The sequence below is a fragment of the Coptis chinensis genome, chromosome 8 (assembly GCF_015680905.1).
Source record: "Coptis chinensis isolate HL-2020 chromosome 8, ASM1568090v1, whole genome shotgun sequence".
Classification (NCBI taxonomy): domain Eukaryota; kingdom Viridiplantae; phylum Streptophyta; class Magnoliopsida; order Ranunculales; family Ranunculaceae; genus Coptis; species Coptis chinensis.
The window spans coordinates 96,054,189-96,074,554 of NC_141463.1; the positions used below are offsets into that span (position 1 = coordinate 96,054,189).

General features: G+C 37.8%; 3 protein-coding genes and 1 long non-coding RNA gene across 15 annotated transcripts; 1 reads left to right on the forward strand and 3 right to left on the reverse strand.

The window, feature by feature from the left end:
- Nucleotides 1-6,514: 6,514 nt before the first annotated feature.
- Nucleotides 6,515-10,202, reverse strand: FUS9 (Ubiquitin-conjugating enzyme family protein). Of its 8 annotated transcripts, none has more exons than XR_015206859.1 (7): nucleotides 9,625-9,862; nucleotides 9,433-9,506; nucleotides 8,955-9,102; nucleotides 8,779-8,872; nucleotides 7,890-8,332; nucleotides 7,419-7,442; nucleotides 6,515-7,302 (listed from the first exon to the last, which is right to left on the reverse strand). XR_015206859.1 is itself a non-coding variant. In XM_086581374.1 (6 exons), the coding sequence occupies exons 1-6, from the start codon at nucleotides 9,818-9,820 to the stop codon at nucleotides 7,296-7,298; spliced, it is 579 nt and encodes a 192-aa protein (XP_086437500.1). In that variant the 5' UTR covers nucleotides 9,821-9,912; the 3' UTR covers nucleotides 6,515-7,295. The 8 variants fall into 8 exon arrangements, 6 of the variants coding, with proteins under 6 accessions (XP_086437500.1, XP_086437502.1, XP_086437499.1 ...); XR_015206858.1 differs by having other exon boundaries at nucleotides 7,383-7,442; XM_086581374.1 differs by lacking the exon at nucleotides 7,890-8,332 and having other exon boundaries at nucleotides 7,383-7,442; nucleotides 9,625-9,912.
- A 20-nt stretch (nucleotides 10,203-10,222) lies between these two features.
- LOC147484751 (glucan endo-1,3-beta-glucosidase 4-like) lies at nucleotides 10,223-13,905 on the reverse strand. 4 transcript variants are annotated; one of them, XM_086581371.1, is made up of 7 exons: nucleotides 13,768-13,818; nucleotides 13,177-13,251; nucleotides 12,604-12,727; nucleotides 11,704-12,086; nucleotides 10,833-11,445; nucleotides 10,722-10,749; nucleotides 10,223-10,610 (listed from the first exon to the last, which is right to left on the reverse strand). In XM_086581371.1, exons 2-7 carry the CDS (start codon nucleotides 13,219-13,221, stop codon nucleotides 10,472-10,474), a joined length of 1,332 nt encoding a protein of 443 aa, XP_086437497.1. In that variant the 5' UTR covers nucleotides 13,222-13,251; nucleotides 13,768-13,818; the 3' UTR covers nucleotides 10,223-10,471. The 4 variants fall into 4 exon arrangements, with proteins under 4 accessions (XP_086437497.1, XP_086437494.1, XP_086437495.1 ...); XM_086581368.1 differs by having other exon boundaries at nucleotides 10,833-12,086; XM_086581369.1 differs by lacking the exon at nucleotides 13,177-13,251 and having other exon boundaries at nucleotides 10,833-12,086; nucleotides 13,768-13,905.
- A 507-nt stretch (nucleotides 13,906-14,412) lies between these two features.
- Nucleotides 14,413-16,501, forward strand: LOC147484752 (axoneme-associated protein MST101(2) protein). 2 transcript variants are annotated; one of them, XM_086581379.1, is made up of 5 exons: nucleotides 14,413-14,716; nucleotides 14,796-14,888; nucleotides 15,609-15,679; nucleotides 15,772-15,858; nucleotides 15,949-16,501. In XM_086581379.1, the coding sequence occupies exons 1-5, from the start codon at nucleotides 14,560-14,562 to the stop codon at nucleotides 16,213-16,215; spliced, it is 675 nt and encodes a 224-aa protein (XP_086437505.1). In that variant the 5' UTR covers nucleotides 14,413-14,559; the 3' UTR covers nucleotides 16,216-16,501. The 2 variants fall into 2 exon arrangements, with proteins under 2 accessions (XP_086437505.1, XP_086437506.1); XM_086581380.1 differs by having other exon boundaries at nucleotides 15,952-16,501.
- LOC147484753 (uncharacterized) lies at nucleotides 16,234-18,560 on the reverse strand. The gene is made up of 2 exons (XR_015206860.1): nucleotides 18,135-18,560; nucleotides 16,234-16,764 (listed from the first exon to the last, which is right to left on the reverse strand). It is a non-coding gene; the product is annotated as an uncharacterized LOC147484753 (long non-coding RNA).
- Between the last annotated feature and the right edge of the window lie 1,806 nt (nucleotides 18,561-20,366).

The following is a 20,366-nucleotide window of genomic DNA, read 5'->3' on the forward strand; positions in this document are numbered from 1 at the left end:
CGTAGCCTTCCAACTTGGAGGCAGTTGTCCTATTAACACCAACGCTCTCACTTTATCACTAAATGTAATCTCAACTGACTCCAATTGGTCTTTCGTTTGGTTGAATTCATTTAAGTGGTCCTTGAAGGAATCATTCTCCGACATTCTCATGGAGAAGAGCTTGGTAATCAAATATATCTTGTTCGCGGCCAAATGTTGCTCATACATGCATGAGAGTGCCTTCATGAGAGACACCGCCGTCTTCACATTTTTAATATTGAAGGCCACTGACTTTGAGAGACTCAATTGAATTGTCGCCAATGCTTTTCTATCTAGCAAATCCCATTCACTTTGCATGTAACTCGCTGGCTTCTCTCCCATCAAAGGTTCCATCAAATCTTTTTGATAGAGCATGTCCTCAATTTGCATCTTCCAATAGCCGAAGTTTGTACCATCAAACTTCTTTATCTTGTAGCTTTATTTCTTTGTCGGTCGTCATGAATTCCAATGAACCAAAACAACGGTGGAGACCCTCTCAGAGGAATTTCTACAAACATCTAGCTTCCAATGCTAAAGGTGGAGTCTTTTCCTCACACACAATGTATACACTGATTCAGGAACCAAGCTCCGATACCACTTGTTGGGAGATTTCACTAGGAAGTCACACCTCAACCTAGTTACTTTCAATCCCAAATGATTTCTCTTGGAGCTCACACCAAGGAAATCACCCACCCAAGACTTTGGTAGTTATCACAACAAACTCAACAAAGCAAAACCACTAATTTATCTTCACACAAAACAAGCAAACAATAAATAAGGAAGTAAATGTAAAGAGACACAAAGATTTAAGGTGGTTCGGTAAATGTTACCTACGTCCACACAAGAGCCAAGTTTCCTTTATAGTAAAGATTGGAGAGTTTACAAGAGGTAACTAGAATCAAGAATAAGATGCCTCACTCAAACCCTAGCTCAATAGAGCTCCTACAATTATCATAAAATGAATCTCTCAAAGTTGTTTCAAAACCCTATTCTATTTCCTTTCTATAGGAACACATAGAAAAAGGTGAAAAAATGGGCTTTAGGCTGAAATATCGAAAAACTGTCAAAATTTCGGTAGGCATGAGCGCAAGGTGCGCCCTAACCAAGGTATGGGCGAGCACAGGTCGTGCCCCCTTCTTTGCTGACTTCTAGTGAATTCTGCAAGGCATGAGCACAGGGTGCGTATCACAGCCCGAATTTTCTAAACAATTACAAAGTGAATATTTGAAATATAAATATCTCAAACATCACTCGGTTCAATTGTCTAACCCAGGCTATGACGGGGTGGATACAACACATGTCAAAACCTAAAACCCACATCATACAAGAATCAACTTAAATTAAAATAATCCCAACAATTTTCCACCATCACTTTATTAAGCTATCTCCCGTCCAAACAAAACATCAAACAGATTCTCTAAATAATAGTCCTCACTACCATGTTCTCATGTCATGCCGAAAATATAAACTACGTTATTACATCCTTTCAATAAGAATCAGACCTAATAAAAGAACTAACGGACTGCTCTAGGCAAGAATCCAAATCACATGCCCCGGTTCCACTGCCTTCCACCTATGTTCCCAAGAACACACCCACATTGCCAAAACAAAGCAAACATGGGTCAGCAAAATGGAATTTGTTGGTATGAGTAGACTAACCATATATAAACATTTCCAATCTTTACTTATCCAACTAACACCTTAAATATATCATAATATAATCATTCTTAGCTTGGAAGACAGGTAGTTCCGTCATTTCAACCGGTATAGTTTCTTCCCAAGCAAGACTCCGATCCCATCTTATTAACTCGTTATAATAACTTATTTTACTAACTAAGTAATTGAATTAAAACTTACCGATATCCACTGCTATATAAGGGTAGGACCGCGTCCCTGCACAAAATATTATTAAGTCATACCCTCCTGCAAAAGAAAGTTAGAAATTTTATATAACATATGTAGATATCCTATAGGTATTCAAATGTAAGCCCAAACACACTCGCATAATCAAATTAATTTCTCTTCTCAATTAATCAATTACTTTTCTTATACACCAACCTTTTAGTACCTACTCTACGATTTGCACTCCACACATTTGCCAAATCACACATTCCTGTGTGTCTCTCTCCCACCGAATACCACAATATCATAACCACCTCTGGGCTTTCATACACATATATATTTCACAGCCTCCTTGGGCACAAAACTCAGGTCATTCATGGCATATTCAATGAATACCTTAGGTCATTCCCGCCACATTCAAGGAATACTTATCATATCACTAACGGGCCATTCATAGCACATTCAATGAATGCCCTGGGTCATTCCTGCCACATTCAAGGAATACCCAACCCTACATTCCCGTACACTCAAGGAATACAACTAACCCGCAGGGCGAATACCTTAGTTCCTCTTTAGGGGGTCCAAAACAACTGGGTCATTCATGGCACATTCAATGAATACCCAGGTCATTCATGGCACATCAATGAATACCCATATATAACGCTAACGGGCCATTTATGGCACATTCAATAAATGCCCACCTAACATATGACATCATCAGTCATAAAACTCAATTCCAAAACTTGAGGCGTGGAGAGTTCTAAAAGGGTGCGGTAAATTTGTTTACGCATTATTGAACTTTATTGTATATATTATTTCAGAGAACTAAGGAGTATCTTGTTTCTTGTATTTTTGGTTTACGCGTTATTAATTTCATGGATGTATAAGTGTCATAACGTTGTGTATCATAAAAGACTGACATATCACAGAGTAGTAAATACACGTACACAAGTATATTTAAAAAGGTCTTAGCCTAAAGTCAAGCATGCTAATAATCCTAGACCTATCCTAATAGACCGAATCATAATCCGAGGTAAAAGTCAATTTTTAGGTCAATGGTCAAAGTCAACAAAGTCAACCTGCCAATTGTCAACAACAATCAACCGGCCAGTCAGCGAATCAACCAGACCTAAACTCCTCTAACCCAAAAGCCCAGAGACTAAGGCCCAAAGTCTAAACTAAAGTCCAAAAATGAAAATCTAAAGTTTAAAACATCTAAGCCCACATGCCATATTCCGGCCCAAGCCAAAAAAACTAAAAAGAAAACAACAACATGTTTTCTTTTCCTTCTTCCTCCTCCCTTCACCAGCACCTCCACCACCTATGCAGCCACCACCGGCCATCTATATCCAATATGAACCCAGCGGTTTGGTTCCTGGAGAAAAACCCCATGTACCTATACCAACAATTCGTGATTCCCTTATACTGTGAAAAATCGCTTTTTACGCCATTAACACTCTGTAAAGCTTCTATCGTCCCCTCTCCAGCACCCAATCAACCACCAACAATCCACCTCAACCCAACAACAATCTCACAACCAAATTCAAACAAAAACAATAATTCAAACAACACCAAAACTCAGGACGCCATTACTGCTCTGCAAAATCTTCAACAGCCCCATCTCACGACACCAACAACCATCAACCACCGTCAATACAATCAATAAGACGCATAGATACTTATCTAGTTCCACCAAGACATTTACAGTAATCATAAACAATTTATGTATTCATTTTATTTCAAAGGATTGGGGCAGATGTTCTGTAGACAATTTCGAACCAATGAAAACAATAGTTAAACCACATAATTTTGAATGGAAAATTTATCATGTGAACCCAATAGGTATTCTCCAATCTCTCCACATACATACAGGGTGAGTAAACACAGAAACTTAACATGAGCAGTAAAGCAGAAAACTGATAGCATTATAACTTTGTCGGTAAATCCAAAACATACTGTAAAAGTAATAAGAGTAAGAAATTTCATGTTTAAATGAATTGAGGTATTCTCTACTCACTTGTAGCGCGCTCCAACTATCAGCTAGGTCTCAAAAAAACTTCCTTTTCTGTTGTCAGTAAAACTCCCTTTTTTTCTTTCCTTTCTATAAAACTCTCGTTGTGTTTTTCCCCAAAAACTCTACGTGAGAATACTATATTTTTTTTTTTATATTTTTAAAACCTCCCCGAAAAACAAGGGTTGAAACTTATCTATTTACTTATGGGACTTTTATCCTTAAGCTGATAGTTATCATATCTTTGGCTTTATCTATTATTATTATTATTATAGGAAAACAAATAAAAAATACGAGGTGTTATAGTGCGCCTCGACCAAGGCTAAGCCGAGCGCAGGTTGCGCTCTTTCTTCGCTGACTTCCAGCAACTTTCTCGCAGCACGAGCGCGTAGTGCGTCTTCTACAAGGCCAAGTGGAGCGCAGGTGCGCCTCCTTCTCCAAACAGAAAGTCGAGAACGCGGCATCGGACACCGGAGCAAAGATCTACGGTTCCACAAACCCAACATACATACTTACAGAGTTTCAGTGGATATAGAAGCGAATCTTGTGAAGCGTAACAGATTAATAGGGTTGATTAGTTCTTCATTTGGCAATGCTAAAATCTTCTTTTGAACTTAAGTTCAAAACAGGGGACTGCTTAACGAATTTCAGCAGTTCTATATATGGCGCATATCATGAGATTATCGTATGAGTTTTAGTGTAAAGATCTTCACGAGATCTTCCGACAATTCGACACCAATGGTTGGAATCCAAGCTTATGGCCGAACTACAGTATGTTAGTGCTTTATGCGTGAGTGATTGCCTTGTAGAGTTATATTAGCTCATTTGGACACTCAGAATTCCACCTAAACTTAACCATACGTGCTAACAAACAAAATCATGGTTAAACCTTCTAGACGCACGACAAGGAGAATTTTGGCACGCCTCCTTGGTCTAATTAAGTTGGCCGCCTTCTCTTTCTCTAACCAAAAAACAAAAATCCAAGTTTGTATATAAACAAAACGTTCATCAATTCACACACTTCATCTCTACAATTGAGAGTCAGAAATAGAGAGTGTGTGCATATTAGTGTCTCCACTCACCAGCCGTAGCTATATAGTACTGAATTTTGATCTTCAAGAAGTATCAATAACATCATGGACAGCAGTAGATCAACTTCCAGGTTTGGAAACAGGTGTTTAACGATGGCGAAACAACAGAGGGCAAGATTTTATATACTCCGTCGTTGTATTGCAATGCTTCTTTGTTGGCAAGCGCATGCAATTCGTGATTGATCATTGATCATCAAACCACCTCCCTCTCTCTCTCTCTCTTTCTCCATATAACTTCTCTTGATTTGTACATATGTATCAATGAAGAGTTTTGACTCTTTGCTTCTAAATGATATCGGTTATTAACGTATATATTTTCTTCGAATGGTACTATGCAATACTCTGATCATCAAATTGTTTAATTTCGTTAGTGAGAATTGTATTTCTTTCAAGGCTATGGTGATAAAAGTTCATTGCTCAGAATCTCAGATTGTTTCCTCAGTTTCTAAGTTGGTCAACGACACTATTATGTAGAAAAACATGCACTGTTCAAAATCTCAAACGTTAAAATCCGGCATATATTGAACTGGATAGTATGAACGTGCATAAATTGAGAAAAGAGAGTTTACAATTTGCACACTGTTCAAATCTCAAAACCTTGAGATCTCGGCATATATTGAAGTATTAGCGAGCGATAACGAATTATCATGCCGATTTCTCAGATTCCAGCGGATAACATAATATATTTTGGCGGAGTCCCGACATCATAGGTTTCTATTTAATACTTCGAAATTGGAATAGGAGCGCACCTTCCCCAAGAGAAAAACAAAGAGGGAAGAAATGGAGATGGAGGTAGATAAGTTAGTAGCAGACTTTGGCGGACTATGTGATGACATTGATGCTACCGTGTGCGAGATTTTTTTTTTTTTTTTTTGGCAAACTTGTTTTGAATGAGATCAATAACTCTTTGATGCTGGCGGGTTCGAACCCCAGACTTATGGTATAATCACCCAAAGATTTTACCAACTTTGCTAGTCGATGCATGCGTGAGAGAGTTTGTATGAAGTGTGAAACATGAGGGAGGAGAAATAAAATCCGGTGAACATAAGAAAATTATTTTCTCTTTACTAGATGACCAATTTTGATTTGTGGTCGCTAGAGTTCTTAGGCTCCTCCACCAATGGTTTGCTTCTCCTTGTACGTTATGAAGCAAGCGGTCAGTTCATCGCACTTCCTCTACTTGATATCAACTGCGAAGGTATTCGTATTGGCATTGCTTTTAACAGTATATCAAATCCTCACTTCGATGTGATATGCATCAATTGGTGGGGTAAAGTGTCTACAAGATTTATGGACTGTTCACTCTTTTCTTTTGAAAACCAGGAATGGAGAAAACATCGAAGATTTATGGACTGAGTTCTTTCCTAAGAAAAGACTTTTTCAAGCTCATTAAATTGCCAAGAATACCCGAAGATGATTGGTATGCTGAATATAGTGCGTATTTGTGGCATTCTGGACATTTGCATTTTTGTAATAGCAGCTGGGATGAAATTTCCATATGGGCTTATGTCAACGACAATGATATTGCTGCAGTAACAGAAGATGATCAAGATGCTGATGAAAAGTGGCAGTTAAAACAGACAGTGAACTTTGATACCGTGCGGGATCAACATCCTGAGATTTTAAAAAATACTTCTAAATTGAAGCCTTGTGCTTTCGACGAAGGCCTACACATCTTGTACTTCGAAGGATGGTCTCTTCTTTCTACGAGACTCGAAGTTGGAAGAAAGTGTGGACTTCAGAATTCTTAGATCGTAAGTCCAAGCCCTTCACGGTCTACCCATTCGTCACCAACTCGGTAGATTTGCATTCAATATGTAAACACGAATCGAGTATTAGTATACATATACACTAGGCATAACTGCATAAGCACTAATATATAAGGGTGGAATTCGAGCTAAACAAGCCGAGCTTTACAATACTCAAGCTCGGCTCGCTAATTACACGAGCTTTAAATTGAACTCGAGCTTGGCTCATATAGTTAAACGAGTGAGCTCGAGCCGAGCTTAAACGAGCCAAGCCCAAGCCGAGCTCCGAGCCCTCGGTTATTTTACACTATAAATATGCTATTTGAACTAAACGAACCGAGCTTCATCAAGCTCATTTGTTACACGAGCTTTTATTTGAGCTCGAGCTCGGCTCATATAGTAAACGAGCAAGCTCGAGCCGAGCTTAAACGAGCCAAGCCCAAGCCGAGCTCCGAGCCCTCGGCTCAAATTCCACCCTTACTAATATATCGATTGTCACAGAAAAAGCTTAGGGATTTTGGTAGTAGTACCCCACCTCTACCAAACCATTTTTTTACCCACTGCTAACTTACCCAAGCCCACGATTCATCCTCTGTTAAGCACGAATATGGTTCTTTAAAAACAAACCAATATGGTTCTTTGAATGAAGTTGGAAGTAAATAAAAAACATACACCACAAAAAGACCAGACCGGTGATGAGTTACATACTTCGAAAACAGGTTCTGGCAATACCTATGTCAAAATGCAACACAATCTCAATAAATGGATGGAAAATACCAGATGTGAAATTAAACACAAAATGATAAAGTAAACAGCATTGAGAGTCATGCATAAATGGTCTTAAAGTACTTTCTGCAAAAGTTCGGAGAATGAAATGTGTTCTGTATTCTAACCCATTGAGACTCCAGATGTACTTCTGAATTAACAATTCCAAACTAAAGACCAAGATGCATATATATCCCCAATAAGACATACATAGCTTAAACATATAGAAGGAACTAATTGCCACCTTTCTACTACGAAAATGCAGATAACAATGATTGCATCAGAAGGAGAAAACCATAATAAGAAAAGGTTAGGCTTTCCTAATATTAGATCCTACATCTGTCCTGGAGTCCCAAATGAGAGTTGTGTTTCATTTTTGAGTATACGGTTCAAATTTTGGACACAATGATTCACCTTGCCCTTGAGCTTATCTGCCTCTGCACCCTCTTGCTTGCTTTGTTGAAATTGTGAGGGGGAGTGCCGCCACTCATTACCTAAGTCTTTGCTTCTCCATTGCACCGAGTTCGCTCAACTTCTGCACGTGTATTCAATCTACTTTTTTCCCTCTTCTTCCGGGTGAAGCTGTTATTATGGACTGTTGACTCACTCTTTCAGGCATCGATAGGTTTCCCTGTACTCTTTGACATGCCAAGATCATAATGCCAATTTACATGAATTGCACTCATTCACCATTCTGGATGGTTCTTACAGAATTTTACCATGTTATCTGCTCACTTATCAGGCTTAGAGAAAACAAAGCTGAAGATGAAAAATTAAGATTGCTTACAGTAAAGAATGTGGCAATCAGAATTTGATTAGCACTTAATCAATATCTGATACTCGAAATCCTGGAATGTCTGTTTCAGGTAGTTCGTCATGTTGAAAAGATCAACTCATTCTAGATGTTATCTGATCAATTAATATTGCCAAACACCTTTGAATACTATAGTCAGCCACTTAATTAAGTTTCATTAAGTTAGAATCGAAAATTGGTAAATGCTTGCAACATGTGGGATCACTGCCTCTAGTCTGATGTCACCCTCTTTATAAGCAGATTATATGTAAATTCCATCATATACCAACACTGTTTATTCTATGAAAATCACAGGCTTTGAATTACATTTATCATCTCCACACGATGCGTAGAACCATTGGCAGGACACAATATATCGCAGAGAAATACTTGGACAAAAATTATTCCTATTGAAACAGGACTCAACTATATACGTACATGGTTATTTCCCAAAACTAATGGTCGTAGTTTTGCTCTATTGAGTCTTTTAATTCATCTATCAGAACTTACCTAGCAAACCGCAGGGTCCACTCTGCAGCTATTTCATCGTGCTTAGCTCTGTTTTCCATATATAAGTGAGCAACGCCTGGGGTAAGTGGGTTATCTACAAAAAAGATAAATTACCATTACGATTCGAGAACATCCACAAGGAACATATTACAAATAAACATAACATAAACACCTACATGGTTCAGGATTGGTGATAATTGATCTGATTGCAAGTAGCACCTTGGATATTGTTAGAGCAGGACTCCAACTGTCTTTCAACATCTCCAAACTAATGTTGCCATTTAAATCAACATTGCAGTGATATATCCTAGTTTTAAAAACCACCTGCAGTGACTCACATCAACTGTCATTATACAAACAATTTATAGAAAAACACAGCACCACAGCAGGAGCAGAATGTAGTCCTCTGTGCACGTATAGTATTATTATAACCTAGTATACTCTACACAACGTCAACGTTATGGTCAAAACTGTACCAACTATTTGCATCTATAAAGCCAACTCCTCTAATAGTACAATTACCAGAATCAGCATCTTGAGTAGCTACATGTATTTTGAGTAATAAGGACATCAACTGTCATTACCCAACCAAAACAAAATAATAGAATGATTGAGCAATGTTGATAAATCACAAGACCAGAAAAATAGGTATACCTTGGGAGGTTTGAATGGATAATCACTTGGAAATGTGATATCAAGAAAGAAGACACCACCTTCATAAGGTGATCCTACAACGACAAAATTATATGTTAAGTTATATCCAAAGTCTCATAACGTATTCTGTCATCTCATCTGTTAAATTAAAAAAACTGATATTAAGTAGACATAAAATTAGTGAGTTAGTACCTGAAGGCCCCATGATGATGGCAATCCAGTTGTAGAGATTATCACCTTTAGGACCAGCAGAACAATCAGAAGGTGGGTAAGAGTTAAATTCAGACATCTCTTTTTGTATTCTTTTACCAGATGATGATACTGATGTTGTTGCTGACCATGATCTTCCTCCTACTATTCCTCCACTTGATGATGATATGTTCATCATGCTTGCTATCCTTGGGTATATTGGACGGATATTTATAACCGATAACTCCAGTGGGCCGTGTTATTGGGACCAGGATAGGCCCAAATTAGCTCGAAAGTTCTGGAAAGTTCGGTTGGTACATTTTAACTTTTATTTTGTTGGAGGTATGTAAAAGCATTATAATTCTCAGAAACAGGTAGATGTTAACGCATCTTAGATTCTTTAGATGGCTTTGTTTTGACACACTTCCAATCACTTCCTGTATCCAGTATACCTTTTATATGATATATAAAATTATAAATCACGAAATGTAACCACACTAGCAGATTCTTTATACCAGTGCATAACATGATACCGGAGAAGGAAGATCTAGGGAAACAAATTTAAGAAAAAGAAAAAAAGAGCCAATAAGCTGACACTTGATTGAACGCCCAGCATAAAAGGGACTTTGGGAAGTTTGATTCATTTGAAGTGTGTACAAATTACAGGTTGGGTGTTGTACAAAAAATCATCGATCAGAAATCAATCATGATAGACAGGGAATGAAGAACAAACAAATGAAGATTTTGGCACAGGCTACATCATTCATTTCTTGGGTGTTTCTCTTACTCTATACATGACTCGCATCACCAAGGCTCTGCCTTAATTGTTAAACCTTGGTCTGACTTTCTTTTAGAGTTGGCCAAAAGCAAGAAGAATGGCAGGAAACAGAAACACAGTCCACGAAGTTCGCTGCACCAGGCCCTTACTACTGGGGCTAGTTGGTCCGAATGCTGTAGGAGATGGCATGATCATTCCACCCGTCCCAGAACTGTTTCAAAAGATGAAATGTTTATGATTATGAATAAGAACAACTGAAGTATCAAGTAGGAATTTATCAATTGAAGGGAAAAAAATGTAAACAAGAAAATGAGTAACTCACCTTCCAGCAAAAAGGCATGAACCATGGCCTGTATGATAATCAAAATACACAAGTTTCAGTGTGCATAAAAAAAGGTTGGAAAAGAAGGGAAAAGAAAAAGGATGAACTTACTTGGATTAGCGGTTGTAGTTGTTGCTGTGCCATCAAAGTTACAGGTCCCGCCAGTGCTCTGTGCTCTATGAAAATAATCATTGAATGCATAAGAAGAATGGTTGTAGATATCGTTAGGTTCAAAACATGGCTGCCCATCTTGAATGGCACTGCAATTCGCCTGCCCTTGCCCACAAGCCCAATCCAGACCAGCCTTTAACGCAGTGGGATCTGCACCCGGTTTTGCCACACAGAACACCCCATTCCCAGATGAGTTAACTGTAGTTCCATCTGACGTACTTAAACTCAGTGGATATACAGAACTTCCATTTGTAAAAATCACACCCCAATGCTGCTCCGAAATGGGTCCCGGGTTCTTATCCTCGTTAAACAACTCATAGATGTAGGCGCTGATTGGTATTTGTGGCTGGCTCGGGGGGCCTGAACCATTGAGCACCCTCTTGATAAGGTTGTTGTTATAGGTTTCCGCATTGTCCACTGTAGCATCCGGCTCATTGCCTCCACCAAGCCAGGGCCAACCAGTTTCTGTCACAATAACAGGAATCCCTGAAACATTGAGGGCTTCCATGGAGTAAAAGGCAGCATCAACCATGGCGTCAAACATGCTAGCATACTGAAAAAGAGTGTTGGAATCAACTATCTGTTGGTTCTTCGGTAGTGTCTTAAAAAGAGCATAATCAATTGGGAAAAGGCCATTTCCTTCAACATAATCATAATAGGGGTATGCATTTAACATGTAAAATGATCCTGTGCTCTCCAGAAATTGGAGTAACTGGTACATGGTTGAGTTCCATGTCGAATTGAAGGAGGCGGTGGAAGGAGGGAAAGATTTAGGAATCACATCCATGGACTGAGGACTAGAAACTTTCACCTGGAAATTGAGGTTGGAAGCTACAAGAGCTCGATGTATGTAGTTCATAGCGGGAACCAGAACCGGAGCTGCATTTGGAATTGTAGTCAATACTTCACTGCCAACAGCAATGGCAGTTATATTGGTCTGAGGAACATAAGCAGCAACATTTTTTGTGACCCATGCTGCTGCTTTTGACGGGGATTGTCCAATCCCTAACACTTCTTCATTAGTGACACCCACCATAACCTCAATACTAGTGTTCGCAAGAGCATTAAGCATACCACGATCTGCATCAAAGAGCCTGACATGACTGATCTGATTAGCTTTCAGGACTGCTACAACCTCCACTGGTGATGGTAAGTTGGTGACATCGGTGCCAATATTTACTCCCACAAATGCACCTGCCAGTTAAAACCATGTTTGATTAAAAGTGCAGTAGAATAATGGGAACAGAAAGCAAAAATATAACAGTAAAAGTTAAAGAATAAATGATTAAAAGGGACATGGTTACATCACTGGTAAACTGATTTTCAACCAAAAGCTATACGCTGAAGCTGCATATTCTTGCAATTAAATGAATTTTAATCTGTATATGAAAAGTGTGTTGCACCACAAGTCCACAAGGCACAGCTTAGTAACTAAGAAAACAAGCACGACATGTAAGTCTGGATATGTTAATTTGGTTCTTTCTTTCAATTAAAAGTTTACACAACTAAAGCAAGGTTCAACATTGCTGAACTGCCAACTAATTATACAATGCTTACTTTCCTAGATACTAGTTACAGCTCTGATAATTGTTCACCTTGCCAAAAATTGTAAAAGACCGCATTTCTAGTACAATGGCAATATACACAACTGACCATATTCAACCAGGACATGAGAGTATAACTCAGTCAACACAACTACACAAGGATATACCTGAGGCATGGGAGAACATAAAAAGTAGGAGCAGTAATAATATTCTCCGCCAGTCTTCAGGCATCATTTGGCCGGCCAAGATACAACTGAGAAATTTGCAACTTGCCTTCACCGTTATATATAACTGGGGGAAAAAAGATGAACTTTTCAGATTTAACTAACATAAGAAATAAATACAGTAACATAGTTTAGTGCTGATAGTAAAGATTTAACTTTGAAAGCTGATAGTGAGTGATATCTGAAGATATGATATTAGACACTAGAGAAGTGAATCTACCGCTCTCTAAAACAGTAAAACAATGTAGAGATGATACTTGTCATGTGAATGTGAGTGTCCTGATGCACAGATGCTTGAACACAAGATTAAGTTAGTGTACATGGAGAAGCTGGTCCTACGTGTCAGCACATACTTAAACGTGGTAATTATACAATTTATGAAAGATGGTTTGAAAACAGCATTATAAACTGTGTTGGTCATAGAGTTTAGACAATTGATCTAGATATTTCCGGAGAATTCCGTTTCTATTTTATGGATTCATTTCAACAATGATCACCATTTTAAAACCTATTTACCTCACTATATATGAGGCTGAGTACAAACAAATGCGCATGTGTCATAGAGCAGCTCTAATGTCTTCAGTCTTCATACTGAATATATCACCACATTATCAGCCAACATTCATTCTTTGGTCATCCCAGTACACAAAAAGAAAAAAGAGAAAACATTGATAAGACAGATGGTTTAAGTGTTAAACTAGAGGCAACATTGTAATGTGCAAAATTCGGAGCCTAATTAAAGCTTATATAAATTGTATATCCCTCTAGCTTAGGATTTATTAACTGAAGCTAGTGTTATAGAAGAGGGTAACTTCTGAACACTTCATCAAACTTTTCAATAGCTAAATAGCTAGTTGTACTCCACATTTTCAGTTTTCTTGCTCAAAGTATAGCTAAAGATCACATTTTTCTCCTAAAAACAAGCAACAAACCCTTTTACCCAGAGAATACATAGTACATGACCCAAGCTTCAGTTCAAATCAGAACTAGAAATCCAACTAAACACAACAACCAATGGTACAAAAACCAACTACAATAGAAACACAAAACTAAATTACCCATATCATTAAAACTCAAAATACCCAAATCTAGAAAACAAAAACATACCTGATCCAACTTCCTTATGCAAACTCAGCTATATCAAGAGTTCAAATCTTGATACACTCCCTTCAAGCATTCATCACTACTTCAGCCAAAAGGAATCAAACCCAGCTCCTCTGAAAGCAGAAAATCTCCTTTTAAACCACCAAAGATGCCCACAGAAAAGCAGCTGCAGTGCCTCACACGTGGATGGAAATGGAGTATGAACAGCTCAAGTAGCTTATTCAGCTAAACTTCATAAAACCCAATGCTGGAAACTCTGGAAGTCATTAAATGACGCTAAGTTAATAATTATACTACTCTCTCTCTCTCTGTTAAACCCAACTTAATTTTCCATCTAAAAACCATGTTAGTAAAACCTCTGACATATTTGCTTTGTTATTTGTATTAGAGTGGACTACCACAGTTCATGTATGTTCCAGTACGCAAATCTATTTTTTAAGATTTTGTACATGTCCTCGAATCTATCGAATCTTGTCAGTGTTTAGACATGGGTTTATTAAAACTACTTTTTAAAGTAGTTTTGTTTTTATTTTGACTGCATATGTAAGTGAGATTTATTGACAGGGTTTAAGCACACTTAAGAATCTTCTTAGTGTGGTCACTTTAATTGCTGATGAAAAAGTCATCTGAAAAACAGTTCACCCAACACGCACCCACCACAAGTGTACCACATGCAAAAGACAAATATTTCATTACCTGAAATATCGTATAAATGCCAATTCGAAATGTTTATGTCGGCATTATAATAATAAAATCTTTTTACCAAAACCCAAGAAGGCTAGAACATAAAAAAAAATGGAGATTCCTCAACAGAAGAAGAGATTTCATTCTCGGCCAAACCGAAATCAAATTGATAACGAAGATAGTGTACAGGCTCCTATATGCAAAAGATTCAATTCTGATGAAGGGTGTCGTTTTGGTTCCAATTGCATATTCCAACATGATTTAGCTGGTAATTTTACATCTAGGCTTTGAAAAGATTGCTTTTTTATTTGTTCCTATGTTAATTTTTTTGTTGTATATTTGTTCAGAGGTGAAAGGAAAGAAGAAGACAATGGGTGAAGAAGTTATTCAAGTCAATGAACTTGATATAAGGAAGTTATTAAAGGATATTGAGTTATTGGGTAAGTTATCAATCATTCAATCTCCTTTTAAGAATTTCTAGATGGTTATTGTTAGGTCCAACGAATAGGTTGTTTTGTTGATTCCGGTAGCTCCAATGTTAAATTTTAAATTTTAGTATAATTTTTTTTATACTATAGCCCCATGTCCCCAGCCATCGTTTGAAGGATAACAGTCTCCAAAGAAGGTTCATCATACCTAATAGGCCTATAGTCTTAAGAAATACTAACTACCCTGTCAGCTGAATAACTCATACCTACGTTTTAATAGGGTCTTGCTCTAGTTATCTTGTTATTTAAAAGCAGATGTGCTGCCAAAAATCGTTTATGCTTTGTGTTACCCTGTTCTTACACAAGGCTGGAGACCTAAACCTCTAAGACAAATTGTCTCTGATCTATTCTAGTGATTTTTTTTTTTTTGTTGTAAATATTAATCCATGTAATGCTTGTCCTAGTCTTAAGGACTAAGGCATTTGTTGATATTTATTTAATCACCTCTGCACTCTAGGCATGACATGTTGAGCAGAGGACTGTACTTACCTGGACTAGTTTTATTCTTGGAACTGTTTCATTTTTCTTTAGATGTTGGTCACCCATGTTGTGATTTTATGTTACTCACGCATTAGATGTAATGTGACCATACTATCTTGAATATGACTAGTTTGAGGCTTGGAACTGTTTTATTTTTCTTTTGCTGTTTGGTCATATGTGTTGTGATTTTAGGTTCCTCACGCATGACATGGAAGGAGAAGAAAGCGTTGGAGAACAAGAAGGTAGTTTCCTTAGGTGGAAAGGTAAAATGTTTGTACCCTCATTCACTATGATTCTATTTCAACATGCAATTAAGGCGATCTGAAATTCCAAGTTCTGCTCAATTTTTGTGCAGCCGCCTAAGCAGCATAGGATTCCATTAAGTGTGGCAAGAGTAACCATGAAGAAACAAAAAGGAAAAGAGCAGAAATTGTTACAAGAGGTGATTTGCTCATTTTTCTTGAGATGTGTCTGACATTTTGTTGCCAATCTTAAACTTGGAACTGTTTTCTGAGTTCATTCTTTGATCTAGCAGGAGATGCTCCTTGGACGTTCTGGGGGAAGGGTTGCAAGTAGTTCTAACAAAGTTGTAGATAAGCGGAAGACAGAGGACAAGGTTCTCAGAGCAAGTGAGGGCTACTTCTCAAAAGGTGTCCTAGATGTGAAGCATCTACTGCAACACGACAAGATTAGAGATAATGAAAGCAATACACGGAAAATGGGTGCGGGGAAGAAGAAAAAGGGAGGTAAAAAGAAAGGCCAAACTAAGGGTAAGAAGGGTGGCAGAAAGCGCCATTAGGGAATTTGTAAGAATTAATGTCTACTTTAGTAGATTTTGAGCTAAACTAAGGAAGAAAATGAATCAGAATTTTACATCCAGGTTTTGAGTTCCCTTATATAATTATATCAGCATATGATAGAAACTCCTATCAAACTTCTTCCTGGATTGTAGAGTTTCCACATCTTGAGCATTGCATACCCAGAGTAGAAATGAAATGAACTTGCTAGCGGCTTTAAAGGATAATTGAACAGATAGGATTGTGTGATCAATTTTGTTTTATCCGATGCACCGAATATTTTGGTTATTATTGTTTGTTTATTTGTTATTGTTATTTGTAGTTTATTTATTTTCCCGACTCCCTGAGCAACGAGGCATTGCGTGAAATACTGAAATGTGAATGGTATCCTCCAGTGGCTAAGAGTTTCGTGGAGAAAAATAGAATATTCACGTGATAAGGCCTCTCTTACAACCCGTTTATCGATTACAAGTGTCTGCGTGACTGGGTTTGCCAATGTATTCCATCTTCATCTTTTAACTCTTTTGCCAATGCATTCCATCTATCTTTTACTGTAGATGTTCTTCATTGTCTGTGAAAATGATGCCCAAACCCTCCCACTAACAAAAGTTAAAAACCTCAATAAAAGAACATTGATGGAAACCCAACTAATCATAATTTAATTGAATTTAATTGCACATGTAGGGCGTTCAGGGTACTCAACATCACTAAAACTAGAATATAATTATATTGTTCGTTAGTTATGGTATACGCTTTTGTGTGATCTTCTGAGACTTCGAAAAGGGAGGGTTTAGTACATCTGTGATCTTTACATGTGTATCATGAGTTTCATACTTAATCCCACTTTGCAATCATAAGATATTTGTGGTTAGTTAATTCATGGGTTATTTAGGATTAGTTGGACCATCTAGATGAGCCAATTCCTACTTTCCCCATACTAGATGGCTAAAAAGGGTCTCTTCAAGAACACATGGCATGAGATATTATATGGTCTATGCCTCTATAAATAAGTTTCCTTGGGTCGTATTAAGTATAAATGAGTCTTGACATAGTTTGTCTGATATCATTATTTTCAAAAACAAATGTTCATGTTTTAATGAGTTGTTAGTTTTTTTCTGATTTTAAAACAAGCTTTAGATTAAAACGCACAGTCAAACCACGAGTTGCCCGAAACAAAACACTTCAAGATGTTTTGCATGGGGTGGGGGTCTATTCTAATTGTTTCATGTTACGATGGCAGGGGTATGTGGTACTTAACTGAAGGATAATTTATTCATAGCCAAAATTTAAGGTAAAGGGGAATTTTGGACCATCTATGTTCTTGAGTTCCTGACTGATCCCACATGGATGGAAAAAAATGGCATAGCAAAAGTACTTCAAGATGTTATTGCATGAGATATTATATGGTCTATGCCTCTATAAATAAGTTTCCTTGGGTCGTATTAAGTATAAATGAGTCTTCATGGAGTTAGTTTGTCTGATATTAGTTAGATTTTCAAAGATCATGATCACTTATGTATTTGCATCATGAGTTGTTAGTTACTTTTTTCTGATCACTAAAACAAGCTGTAGATTATCACACGCACACGCACACGCACGACGGCACGAAACAAAACACTTCAAGATTCTTTTGCATGAGATCTTATATGGTCTATGCCTCTATAAATAAGTTTCATGTTCACGATGGCAGAGGGTATGTGGTAACTAACTGAAGGATAGATATAGAGAGCGCACCAAAACTGTAATCCTAAAGCTAGAATTTTGGTCTCTCCTTGCCTTGACCACCTTACATGTAAGCGAAAAAAATGGCATAGCAAAAGTACGTTGGAAATAGTTTACTTCAATTACATCTTTGGTCTCAGCTGACTGTATTATTGAGGTGAGTAAGATCTTACAAACACTGTCGAACTCGGGATATTACCTGACTTTGTTTGGTGCGACATTATTGGCTTATGGCACAATTGGCTTGCTCGAAATGACAACCGGTTCAAAGGTAAGATGCAACTGCCTAGATGTATGTGTAACTATCAAAAGCAATGAAGCTTGCTCAAGATATGTTGGACTATCATTTGCAAGAGTACAGTTCGGTGAGGCTAAAGCTCAGGTGAACATTGCATGGAAGCAGCCTCCATACGGCTGGTTCAAACTCAATATAGATCGATCTTCTTTAGGCAACCCAAGTCCGACAGGTGCGGGATTTATAATTAGAGATGATAGTGGCATTTTCATGTGTGGCGTTGCATGTCCAATAGCTTTTGCTTCGGCTATGATGGCTGAATTTATGGCTTTGAGATGGGGCCTTCAAACTTTGGTTGCAATAGGAATCTCTCCGGTGGTAATTGAGATGGACTCTTTATCCATGTTATTCCAATTGTTGAATAGCGAAAATCATTTGAATTGGTTCCGAACAATGTTCTAGACATTATGGAGGACATTCGAAAGCTACTTCTACTTATTCAACCACCACACAAGATTAAAAGGACATATCGAGAAGGAAATAAAGCAACAGATGCCCTAGCTAATTATGCTGCTCAAATGACAAATGACATCCAACATTCATTGGAACTCTCCCCAGACATCAGGTCATTCTCAAGTAGCACGAACTTTAAGTTTTCGATCACCTAGCTTATCTTTCCAATGGTGGTTTGTCACTTTGATCCGGACTTAATTTTCTTGGTGCCCATTCAAAAATGTAATGACATCCGTGAGATTAAAACAAATATGGTTTACGTCATTCAGGGCTGTCCGTGTTTTAATAAGGCTATGTAGTCTAAGCCCTTGCATAGCCTCCAAAATAAAGCAAAACAAAAGGCCCATTTAGCTATAAAAACCCTGCTATAGTGTTAAAAGTCCATTTCCGGATAAAGAAAAAGGAAATAAAGGCCTGATTTTGTGGACCTTGCATTGGGCCCATTGGAACTCAGGGCCGACCCTGCGTTTAGTGCAACAGTAAAGCAATGAAAGGGATCGATATCCTTTAAAAAAAAAAAAAAACTTCTCTAATTAATTTATTTAGACAGCACGTACCCATGGATTATACTCTTTCTCGTGCATAGACTAGCTAGTAAGCTTTGGAGCATAACTGCAGTCTTCCATTTCTCAATCAACATAATGTTCAAATAATCAAATGTCTTGTGTAAATTTCTCATACAACGTTAATCCAATTCATGTTTGTATATTGTTGATAAATTAGAGAGAGATTTGAGAATATTTACTTGATTGATTTCTAAGGAGATTACAATTGTTTATATAGAGATTACAAGGTTCTAAAATAGGAACAAAAACAAATGGTGCGGTGGATTTCCAAATAGGACACGAGGCGCGGGTGTGCTCTAATTGTGCTTGGAATAGAGCGCGTGCATGCTATGCATTATGACGTGAAAAACAACTTATAATACTCCCCCTCAAGTTGGAAAGTGAATGTTAAGAACTCCCAACTTGCGAATTAATCTCAGAAAGGTGTCATTGCCGAGAGATTTAGTGAAGGCGTCAGCCACCTAGTCTGAGGATGGAACGAACGTAGAAGATAGTAACTTGGCATGTATCTTATCGCATAAGAAATGACATTCCAATTCGATGTGCTTCGTTCGTTCATGAAAAATTGGATTTTGAGAGAGATGGAGGGCAGCTTGATTGTCACAGAACATGTTCATCGGAGAAGGATGAAAGATGCCTAAGTCAGAGAGAAGATATTTCAACCATTGAAGTTCACATGCCAGGGTAGCCATGGAACGATATTCAACTTCAGCAGAAGAACGAGATATAGTGCTTTGTTTCTTCGTTTTCCAGGATATAGGGCTAGAACCAAGAAAAATGCAATAACCACTAGTAGAATGACGAGTGACAGGGCAGCCAACCCAATCAGAGTCACAGAAACCAGAGATGTGTAAAGAATTATTAGCGGATAAGAGAATCCCTTTGTTGATCAAACCTTTAAGGTAGCGGAGTATACGATGAGCAACATCTAGATGTGGAGTCTGTGGGGACTGTATGAAATGACTAAGATAATTAATAGAATAAGTGATATATGAACGTGTAACTGTGAGATATAAGAGACGCCCAATCAAGCAACGATAGACAGTAGGATAGATCCTTAAGTAATGTGCCATTATTGGTATGGAGGTTGATGTTTTGTTCCATAGGGAACTCAGAA